The following is an 11106-nucleotide window of genomic DNA, read 5'->3' on the forward strand; positions in this document are numbered from 1 at the left end:
CAAGCCGAGCACCACACACAATATCCCCCCCCCCTCCTTGGCTCGGACAGGTTCCTAAGCAGAGACAAGACAGATCATCCCGAGCTCTAGAGGAGCTTGAGTTGCCAAGATGGTGAGATAGGAGTTCCCACGCAGCTTGCCCTGGTTGCGTGCTCGGTTTGAAGCTAGGGTCGTCTTTGCTGACAATCCATCGTTTTACAGGGTCAAGGCCAGTCTGGCATGGGTGGTGGACAGGATGGAAGGGACGAGAAGGACAAGAAGGTTCGTCTACTCCTGCTTTTTTTTTAATCTCCTTTACATCTTGTCGACGTCATTGAAGGGGGGGGAGGGGGGAGAAAGAAATGCTGACATGTCAAAAACTCATGTAGAAGGATAAGCCAAAGTACGAGCCGCCTCCACGCCCGACGACGCGTATCGGCCGCAAGAAGAAGAAGGTAGCCGGGTCTAGCGCGGCCCAGAAGCTGCCGGCCGTGTACCCGACGGGACGGTGCAAGCTCCGTCTGCTGCGCATGCAGCGGATCCACGACCACCTCCTGCTGGAGGAGGAGTACGTGGAGAACCAGGAGCGGCTGCGCAAGGCCAAGGCCGTGAAGGAAGGGTCTACACAGGGGGCCGACGCCGCCGACGACGACCGCCTGGCCGACGAGCGTGGCCGGGTCGACGATATGCGCGGCAGCCCCATGGGCGTGGGCACGCTCGAAGAGCTCATTGACGACGACCATGCCATCGTCAGCAGCACTACGGGGCCGGAGTACTACGTTGGCATCATGAGTTTCGTCGACAAGGACCTGCTCGAGCCCGGCGCGAGCGTGCTCCTGCACCACAAGAGCGTCAGCATCGTCGGCGTGTTGACCGACGACGCCGATCCCATTGTCAGCGTCATGAAACTTGACAAGGCCCCTACCGAGTCGTACGCCGACATTGGCGGTCTCGAACAGCAGATCCAGGAGGTCAGGGAGTCGGTCGAGCTGCCCCTCCTCCACCCGGAAATGTACGAGGAGATGGGTATCAAGCCCCCCAAGGGTGTCATCCTCTACGGTGCCCCCGGAACGGGCAAAACGCTGCTTGCAAAGGCCGTTGCCAATCAGACTTCGGCGACCTTCCTGCGCATCGTCGGCAGTGAGCTCATACAAAAATACCTGGGTGATGGACCCAGGCTGGTGCGACAGTTGTTTACAGTATGTTTCTCCTCTCTCTCCTACCCTCTCTCTCCGGTCTTTTCCCTCGTGATGTCAGCTCTTGACACAGATCTCAGGTTGCTGGTGAAAATGCCCCGTCCATCGTATTCATCGACGAGATCGACGCCATCGGTACGAAGCGATACGACTCGACATCGGGAGGCGAGCGCGAGGTGCAGCGGACCATGCTGGAGCTCCTTAACCAGCTAGACGGCTTTGACGACCGCGGCGACGTCAAGGTCATCATGGCCACCAACAAGATCGACACGCTGGACCCTGCCCTGATCCGCCCCGGCCGTATCGACCGCAAGATCCTGTTTGAGAACCCGGACCAGAACACGAAGCGCAAGATCTTTACGCTGCACACGTCCAAGATGAACCTCAGCGAAGATGTAGACCTGGAAGAATTCATTGCGCAAAAGGACGACCTGTCGGGTGCTGACATCAAGGCCATCTGCTCCGAGGCGGGCATGATGGCCCTGAGAGAGCGCAGGATGCGCGTCCAGATGACCGACTTCCGGTCGGCTCGCGAGCGCGTGCTCAAGACCAAGCAGGAGGGTGAGCCTGAGGGTCTGTATCTGTAATGTTAGTATGGTTGGTCTTGCCAGCTTACAATAGATGAGGCATCTGTGTGTGTTTTTTTATACAAGATGTACGGTACTCGACTCTAAGAGGTTCTGTGATGTGTAATTGATCAAGTACTACTATTACTACCAGTGCATTATGAAGACGTATGGAAAAGACGGAGAGCAAGATGAGCGCATCATTATCAGAAGAAACGGAAAGCACCAAGCGATGGCCCCTCATTTTCCAGCCATCACCACATCTCCTATATTGCCCATTACTCACCGACTCATTTACGTAGTGCATCAAACAGATAAAAAAAGTAGAAAAAGGGAGAGAGAGGGCGGGGGGGAGAGGAAGGGAGAGAGAGGAAGGGAGAGAGAGGAAGGGAGATGTTTAGAATGAGCCCCCGGTGAACTTGGGAGCAGGCTGACCATCGGTCGTGCCAGAGTTGCCGCTGATGCGACCGGTGGCGGCACCAGCGACAAGCGGCACACGAATATACAGCCACCTGGCGACGAGGAAGCCGCCGACAAGCCAGGCCCAGACAATGACGGAGGCGAGCAGCGCGGCCAGCAGGACGGGGACTATGAAGGCCAGGGCCACGCCCATCCAGAAGAGGGAGAAGAGCAAGGCAGCGCCCAGGGCGAGGGACAAGATTGACAAGGCGAAGACGGCAAAGGCGATGGTGAAGAATGACGAGACTACCAGTAGAGTGACGATGAGGGTCTGTTTTTTTGTCAGTTCAGTTCAGTTCAATCTACTGGTGATTCCTCCTCCTTGTGAAAAGGGAGATGGATGATTGGGGGGGGGGGGGGAGAGGGTTAGAGAGAGAGAGAGGGAGGGAGGGAGGGAGAGAGTTAAGAAGAATGAGTAGACGTACGAAAAAGATTGGTCGTTCGGATGCATACGTCGATGCGGTAGAGTATGCCCTCTCACGAGAGGGAGGGGGGACGACCCTGTCAAAGGAGCGTTGGGCGTACGATATGGCTGCGTTGGCCTTGTCGGTTACATTGGCGTTGATGCTGGTTGGAGCGGTGGTGGTGGTGGTGGAGTCGGTTGAGAAGGCTGGTTTGGAAGACATTTTGGCAAAGTTTCGATCGTTTTTTTACTTTATTCTCTCCTTGGTATTCTTCTAGATGTGATGAAGAATTCGGAGAGCAAAGAGGGATGGTGATGATGGTGATTATGATGATGATGGCGATGGATGGTGTGTGTGCATGGTGGTTGTATTGACGCCCAAGTCCAGTCCCATATAAATCATGATATAATCCACGGACAAAATACGTAAGTTGATCTGAATGTGGGGATCTCACCTCCTCCCGTGCCCTTTGAAGCTTTGGAGCTGAGAGCGCTGACGTAGCTGATAGATCATCCATCTTTCTATGCTGCGTGTCAGGTCAATTGGACTGGAATTCCGGTGACTCGTACATCCCTAGCTTTACTGACTGTGGTAAATGCTTTCTTTTCTTCTTTCTTTCTCCTCCTCTTCTTCTTCTCATCTCTGTCTTCCTCTCGTTTCAGACGGTGACGGATATTCTGTCTGCATTACCCATCACCGCGTCTACGGTCTGATACCGACTTGGCGTTGCACATGGCAGGAGATGCATATTGTTTCTCATCTAATAAACCCGACTTACTGTACTTGGGATCATCTTGCCAAGCAATCATACAAGCATAAGATGCACTGAAGGACATCGGGCAGTTTCAAAGTATCGCTACAGGGTAAGCGCAGCAGCGCAGCATGCCCAGGATGCACATGGATCAACGACGTTGAGCTATTCCGTTGTCAATGTAACGTTCTGAGCAGGCCACCAACTTTGGGGTTGGCCGATGAGGAAAAGGTTGGGGCGGCGAGTACGGGCACCTGTATGACTGTCAAATGTCCCTCCATCATCTCGATACCCGTGTGGCATGCTCGTTCACCGAGCCACGGCTGGTGCTCTGGGTGGTAACCGAGGTGAACAAGTTGTATTGGGGGTCGTCCTACTCATTTATCCCATCTACTGAATAGGAGAGTCACCACGTGTTTCAGGTCCATCTCCCTCGGGTCATGGCCCTTTTCTCCAGTTCCCTTCCTGAGTTTCGCTCCGTTCCCGAACCGTACGGGTGGCTTCAGCATACGCACTCACACCCGACAATTGCAGCTTAGCCAATACTGTATAATGGAGGATATGCTATCAAGACTGCCGGGGTTGGCAAGTCTCTACCCGCCTGCTGTCTTCGGTCGCGGCTCCGAGTAGGGCTCCAGCAGCAGACGGCATGTATGTACATGTACCTGTCAATATTGCCCAACCCTGCTCTCAGCCCACGGGCAAGATGCAAGTTTGCCCGACGGCCCGCACATCACAATCTGCTTCAACTCGACATGACACGTACCCAGGCTTCACCTTCTCCGTAGTACCCTCACCTATCTTGCGCGATGGCCTGCACTGCATGTGCTTGCGCCGGCGACGCAGCTGGACGATGCGGCTCTATACCTCCAGCCAGTCCGTGCCCACGATCCCATGCCCTCTCTCCGAAGCATGGCGACGGTGATGAGGAACCGGGGATCGCCTTGGCATAGAAGTACCCGCTATGGGTCTAAAGGACTGGGGGAAGAGCAGCAGCCGTCTGAGTGGGATCTGCATCTGACATTAACGAGGATGAGGTATTTCAACAGCCTGTCGGTAGATATGGGCTAGCGTAGTTTCATCATGTCATTCTTTCCCTTCTTGATCTTCTACCAAATGTGCTGGGGCGGGTCTTTCTGGTTTATCAATCTGCCTATACGTCCTAGTGACTGTTATGCATGATATATAAACCTCTGGCCATCCAAGGTCATCCTGTCACTACGTGCAAGGCAGGTGGGATACATATGCATCCACACGAGTTATTTTCGAGCCGGCGGTATAGGAGTGGAACGAAGAACCCTCTTCGCAGACGCAACGCCGATGGGGACTGCGCGTGTAAGTGGGATGGATACATGCAGTCGCATAAGAACGGCCTTGTGAGAATGTTCCACAGAAATGCTAGGACATGTCGAGCATTGCCTGCCTAATACCACGACGAACTCGGAGGAGTTCATGCGTCTTATCCCGTCTCTATCTTTTCGGGGTCACCGCTAAGGGGGGTGAAGGTTGGAGGATGCAGCTCTTCTATGAAGAAGTCACGGCTTCATCTTCCCATGTTTCTGGCCGAATTTGGAATTGCTTCCGCTCCAGGTTACGATACAGGAGCGGGCGATACGAGATACGACGTAGGAACGAAGGGGACACATGATAGAGAGCAAATGTGTCCTGTCTCGTCCGTGCATACGAGCAGAGGGCGCCTCCGTCTGCCGATGTCGATCTTAGCAGCGTGGACCGTGCTGATCGTATCTGATGCTTCCTTGCCGTATTCTCTTGAGTAGGCCGCTTCTGATATTGGCACTGTATCGGGTTGTGAGGTTGTAACCTGGTAATCTATTCCATCATACACCCGCACCAGACACCCACCCGTCTACGTGCCACCTCGTTCACAGCATGGGTCGAATACTCCGCATATCGGCACTCGAGGTGATCGAGCCATACTGACTGATGTCACTCGGCCATGACATGCCGAATGCCTTCCCGCATTACGGGTCTTGCTACGGAGCACACGTAGTTCTGTTGAGGTTGAGCGTCCAGGTACCTGGTGTCATGCTCCTTACCACCCCGGCCATCCATAAACGACGGTCAGTAATCTTCACCAGTGTTGGAAATTGCCTCGTATGCAGGGTGTGTGTAAAGGGTCTTCATGGCGTGAAGATGGCTATAAATAAATGTATGGGCTTGACCCTCTATGGGGATGCACATCATCACCAACGTCCTGCCTCAACAGCTCTCAACAGCACAGAACTCGGCAAGGGCATAGCCGTCATCTCCAGAGCCAGCAACCCCTCTTCCCACCAGACGCATCTGTGCTGAGACGCCGACCCTCTACCAGATATCCGCAATGTTTGGCACGAGGGCGTCCACGGGCAGCACCCTTCTATCGCTACTGGCTCTGATTCACCAGGGCCTGGCGCACCACTGGTTCAACTGGCAGGAGTATGTCGGTTGCAAGTCTACGGGCTACTTCGTCCCGGAGGACGAGGCCCACCTCGTCGACTGGGTAAAGGAGCAGTACGCCCTGAAGACGCTGCTGAGGCCGGTCGGCAACGGCCACGGCTTCGGGAACCTGACGCTGTGCGTCAACGAGGGGGAGACCGAGCGCGACTCGTACATACTCAGCCTGAGCAACCTGGACCACCTGCAGGTGAACGACGACAGCACCGTCACCTTCGGTGCCGGTTGGGACCTGATCGACCTCATGCCTGCCCTCCAGGAGAGGGGCCTGCAGGTGCAGAACCTGGGCAGCGAGAAGGTGCAGAACTACATCGGCGCGGCCACGACCGGCACCCACGGAACCGGCAAGGACAACCAGAACATTGCCAGCCAGATCGCCGGCCTCCGCGTTCTAGACACCCAGGGCAACATCCACGCCATCGACGGCAGCACCCCGGACCTCGTCAACGCCTACAGCATCGGTATCGGCGCCATGGGCATCGTCGTCGAGGCCACCATCCGGGTCGAGCCGCTGTCCTTCGTCAAGCGTACGTCCCGGGTCATCAGGAGCTCCAGCACCAACACGACGGAGCTGTACGAGAGGATTGCCAGCATCTCGGACGAGTACGAGCAGGTCACCGTTTTCGGGCCCAGCCTCGACTGGGACGTCGAGAAGCAGGAGCTGGTCCTCAACGCCGACCTGATCATCATGTCCTGGGAGGACACCGACTACAGCGGTTCCCGCAACTGTTCCGAGAACTACTGTGCCAACCTGTGCGGACCGTGCGACCGCGACTTCTTCTGCTACGACTACAAGAACGACGCTACCTCGACCCCTCCCCAGGGCGTGTGCAACCGTCACTTCTACACCGAGTTCGAGCATTTCCTCCCGATCGAGCATCTTGTCGAGGCCGGCACCGAGTATCTCGAGCACGCCAAGTCGCAGGAGAAGCGCATGATTCCCTACCAGAACGAGGACATCTCCGTGACCAAGGACCCCGGCTTCCTGACCGACGATGTCACCGTTATTACCCGCTTCGTCAAGGCCGACGAGAACTGGCTATCACCCGTCAACTCGGACAACCTGCACAGCTCGGCGAGCGGCATCTTCTTCACGCTCGAATACGACTGGAACTCGTGGTACAACAACTATACGAAGATGTGGTTCTACGAGGACCTCGCCAGCGAGTTCATCTCCAAATTCGGCGAGAAGTACAACGCCCGCCCGCATTGGAATAAGATGATGTGGCATAACGAGACGTACACGGAATTCATCTACCCCAAGCTGAACCGGTGGTTGGACATTCAGGAGAAGATGGACCCCAACTGTCAGCTCGTGAACCCGTTCCTCATCAAGACTCTGGGCATCGATAGGTGTCGCGATGTCTTTGATAACTAACTAGACACCTACATTGATTCATCACATTGCGGGAGGGTCCAGGCTAGGAAGCTTACAGGCATGTATATATCACCATGTACATAGATGAGCCGTGGATGATGAGCAGGCCTCCCTGCCGATAGCTCAGCAAAGCCTGCGTTCTGCAGGTGTAATCCTCCTCGCCAAGCAGTGCACCGCTGTATTCACTGATGTATATATCGTTATATGAGATCCGATGAGAGGGGCCTCGTCTCGTCACACTTGGTCGGTGAACGCTCAAACTGAAGCAACATGCGACCTCCGCAGACCAGAGACGGATAATACAGATGGAGAATCTTTCATGAGACCAGAGCAAAATGCATGTGTTGTTCGTCGTTGCTGTTCTGGCAAGATGTAAATGTAAGCTGTGATCGAGGTTCGAGGTGGACAGAGCACCTCGTTGTAATACTATCAAAGCCTGACGTAAAAAAAAAAAAAAAGGCCTTGGCTCGGCCCATCTTCCCGCTTTGCATCTTTCTCCTCCTCCCCTCCTTCCCACCGAAAAAAAGCCCCCCCCCCCCTCCACCATCACCAACCAACCCCAAGACGCAAACTTCTCTTCCCAGGGCCGAATCCGCACAGATATTAGCCCATCATGTCTAGCACCCGCGACCGCCGCGTAGCAAAGGAGCTGCAAGACATCCAAGCCGACCGCGACAACTCTGGCGTCTCCGCTGTCCCCGCAGACGGCTCCTCCCTCAGCAGCCTGTACGGCTACATCACCGGTCCCCCCGACACACCCTACGCCGGGGGAACTTACCATATCAAAATCACCATTCCAGACTCCTATCCTTTCAAACCTCCCATCATGAGCTTCATCACCAAAATCTATCATCCCAACATTAGTAGCCAGACTGTTCGTCTCTCTCTCTCTCTCTCTCTTCCTTCTCTACCCCACCTTCTCCCCCGCCCGCAATATTGTCCGAGAATCGTCAACGGCTGATACAGTGCTGCTTTGAGATGATAGGGCGCCATCTGTCTTGACACCCTAAGCACGGGTTGGTCCCCCGTCCAGACCATCAAGACAGCTCTCCTCTCTCTCCGAATGCTTCTCGAGTTCCCCAACCCCAAGGATCCCCAGGACGCACAGGTTGCCAAGCTCGCCATGGACGACCCCGAGCAGTATGCCCGCATCGCACACCAGTGGGCCGTCAGCTACGCTGGTGCTCCCGACACGCATTTTGACTCGTCAAAGTACAGGAAGGATGGCGATCAGAAGGCTACGCCTGTAGGAGAGGAGCAGTATGTTTTCTTTCTTTCTTTCTTTCTTTTTTCCCTATCTGCCCTCCCCTTCTCCTTTCCATACTTCTTTCGTTTTCTTCTTCTCATCTCAACATACCCTCCCCCCCCCCGCCTCTATATATACACATCCACCCATCACACTTTCTAGATCGGAGGAAAACTGACAGAATTCACAACAGGTACATGGGCTACCACAAGAATCTCGTCGGGCGATTTACAAGCATGGGTTTCGAGGTGTCGGCCGTCGTCAACGCCTTCATACGTGCCGGCCTGCCCCGCAAGAACGGTGCCGACTACGAGCCCGAGGAGGCATACCTCGGTGACGTTACGGCTCACCTTCTCGGCGAGTCGTGATATCTTACAACGGGAGGGGAAAGAGAGACGGAGAGAGGAAGGGAACGAGGGGCAGATACGGGAAACGTGTACTAAATGGCATGGAGAAAACGGGATTACAGCATAGCAAATGGGTCATCATATCACCGTCTCCGTTCTGGAGACGGATATCCAACAAAGCTCCTGTCATTTTCTATCTGACACGGGGTCAATTAATGGCGTTTTTTTTTTTTTTTGGTTTAATATTACTACTACTACTACTACCACTACTACTACTACTACTACTACTACTACTACTACTACTACTACTACTACTACTACTACTACTACTACTACTCTACCACCACCACCACCACCACCACCACTACTACTAGCTAGTGTGCACGAGGGGAATCATGGGACTTGCTTCAAACAGTGGGATCCGCGGGCAAGCTACAAAGTATACACGGCTCCTACTCGAGAACCAATAGGAAGGTTGGGGGGAGACAAGTAGCACTGGGTCCATACAAGCACAAGAGTAGGGGGAGTCCATCACCGGATTGCCATCTCAACCGTATCGACGTTTTCTTCTGCTGGATAGACTGTATATATATTCCAGCCCTCCTTCTCTTCGTAACATGGCCGAGGTGCTCATCCAACCATACTTCTATCAGTAACACCGTACGGTTTCTTTCTTTAACAGAACAAAAGGAGTATGCGCAGAGGACAAGAATAGGAAACGCACTAGACAATATCCATGCCCCTCTCTACTTTCTTCTCCATTTTGCAAGACGACAAGAGGGATATCCGTCCACTCTTCCTTCCTGCAGACGCCCTCCGCAAAACCAAGGACAGGTGAGTAAAAAAAAAGAGACGATTTCAAATAGAGATTAGAGGGGATGATGACAACAGATTAAGGGGGAAAAAGGGTTTACAGGAGGTCACGGCGGACAAACTCGTCGTAGAGGGCCTTTCCGAGACCGGCGGGCGAGCGCTCGACAATGACACCGGCACTCTCGAGGGCCGCAATCTTGGACTCGGCACCGCCCTTGCCACCAGAGACGATGGCACCGGCGTGACCCATGCGGCGGCCCGGGGGAGCCGAGATACCGGCGATGAAGCTGACGACGGGCTTGCCACCACCGACAGTATTGGCGGCCTTGAGGAACTCGGCAGCGTCCTCCTCGGCGGAACCGCCGATCTCACCAATCATGATGATACCGTCGGTCTCGGGGTCCTCGGTGAAGACCCTGAGGCAGTCGATGAAGTTGGTGCCGCTGAAGGGGTCACCGCCAATACCGACGACGAGGGACTGGCCCAGGCCGGCCTGGGTCGTCTGGTTGACGGCCTCGTAGGTCAGAGTACCGGAACGCGAGACGATACCGATGCGACCGCGCTTGTGGATGAAGCCAGGCATGATACCGATCTTGCACTGGCCGGGGGCGATGATGCCGGGGCAGTTGGGGCCGACCAGGCGGGTCTTGGTCTGAGACTTGAGCATCGAGGTGATGCGGACCATGTCTGCACTTTCGTGTTAGGGAACCATGACTTTTTCTTTTTTCGCTTAAACGGAGCTCGACAGGCCTGGGGAGCCCCTCCCCCCCAAAAAAGGAGGAACGGCAGCAACATACCGTGCTGGGGGATACCCTCAGTAATGCAGACAGCCAGGGGGATCTCAGCCTCAAGAGCCTCCTCAATACCAGCGGCGGCCAGAGGAGGGCTAATTGCGAGCAGGAATGTTAGCTCCAGGTCGATCGGTAGGTATCAAGTATTTTTTTTATTTTTTTTATTTTTTTGCTTGGCAGCAAGGTAGAGTGAGAGGGAGGGAGTTGTACGGGACGAAGAGGGCAGTGGCGGTGGCGCCAGTCTGCTTGACGGCATCAGAGACGTTCTTGAAGACGGGGAGGTCGAGGTGAGTCTGGCCAGCCTTCTTGGGGTTCGTTCCACCAACAACCTTGGTGCCTATGATTGGGGAGGCGACGCTGTTAGTCTCGGTACATTTGAGGTTGAGATATTATCCGTTTTTCCATCGATCCGTACCGTACTCGATGGCCTGCTGAGCGTGGAAGCTATAGGAAAAACAGCAGTCAGTAATGAATGAGGTAGGGACGATGGCATAGTACTCACGTTCCCTGCTTGCCAGTGAAACCCTGGAAGATGACCTTGGTGTCGCCGTTGATACGGAGGTTGTTAATGGTCTGCGCATAGGGCGTGGTAGCCGAGCTGTAGGCGCGACGAGCCGTCTGGCGGAGAGCCGCAGGGCGGATCATGGTTCGCGAGATGGCCTGCATCTTGAATGATTGTATGTGGCTGAGGGGAGAGCGAGGGAAAGAGGGAAAGGGAAAAA

At 54.7% G+C, this 11106-nt stretch overlaps 5 protein-coding genes across 5 annotated transcripts; 3 read left to right on the forward strand and 2 right to left on the reverse strand.

The window, feature by feature from the left end:
* Nucleotides 1–219: 219 nt before the first annotated feature.
* Nucleotides 220–1762, forward strand: GMORB2_1709 (26S proteasome regulatory subunit T2; the record flags this gene model as incomplete). The annotated part of the gene is made up of 3 exons (XM_035463690.1): nt 220–261; nt 369–1178; nt 1256–1762. 3 exons carry the CDS (start codon nt 220–222, stop codon nt 1760–1762), a joined length of 1359 nt encoding a protein of 452 aa, XP_035320521.1.
* Nucleotides 1763–2138: 376 nt separating this feature from the next.
* GMORB2_1710 (uncharacterized protein) lies at nt 2139–2826 on the reverse strand (the record flags this gene model as incomplete). The annotated part of the gene is made up of 2 exons (XM_035463691.1): nt 2139–2471; nt 2626–2826. The coding sequence occupies 2 exons, from the start codon at nt 2824–2826 to the stop codon at nt 2139–2141; spliced, it is 534 nt and encodes a 177-aa protein (XP_035320522.1).
* Nucleotides 2827–5696: 2870 nt separating this feature from the next.
* Nucleotides 5697–7187, forward strand: GMORB2_1711 (FAD/FMN-containing dehydrogenase; the record flags this gene model as incomplete). The annotated part of the gene is made up of 1 exon (XM_035463692.1): nt 5697–7187. One exon carries the CDS (start codon nt 5697–5699, stop codon nt 7185–7187), a length of 1491 nt encoding a protein of 496 aa, XP_035320523.1.
* Nucleotides 7188–7800: 613 nt separating this feature from the next.
* GMORB2_1712 (ubiquitin-conjugating enzyme (huntingtin interacting protein 2)) lies at nt 7801–8801 on the forward strand (the record flags this gene model as incomplete). Its single annotated transcript, XM_035463693.1, has 3 exons — nt 7801–8061; nt 8173–8518; nt 8596–8801. The coding sequence occupies 3 exons, from the start codon at nt 7801–7803 to the stop codon at nt 8799–8801; spliced, it is 813 nt and encodes a 270-aa protein (XP_035320524.1).
* An 889-nt stretch (nt 8802–9690) lies between these two features.
* Nucleotides 9691–11050, reverse strand: GMORB2_1713 (succinyl-CoA synthetase alpha subunit; the record flags this gene model as incomplete). The annotated part of the gene is made up of 5 exons (XM_035463694.1): nt 9691–10280; nt 10391–10479; nt 10595–10741; nt 10805–10828; nt 10887–11050. The coding sequence occupies 5 exons, from the start codon at nt 11048–11050 to the stop codon at nt 9691–9693; spliced, it is 1014 nt and encodes a 337-aa protein (XP_035320525.1).
* Between the last annotated feature and the right edge of the window lie 56 nt (nt 11051–11106).

The sequence above is a fragment of the Geosmithia morbida genome, assembly GCF_012550715.1.
Source record: "Geosmithia morbida isolate 1262 chromosome Unknown scaffold_10, whole genome shotgun sequence".
Lineage (NCBI taxonomy): Eukaryota > Fungi > Ascomycota > Sordariomycetes > Hypocreales > Bionectriaceae > Geosmithia > Geosmithia morbida.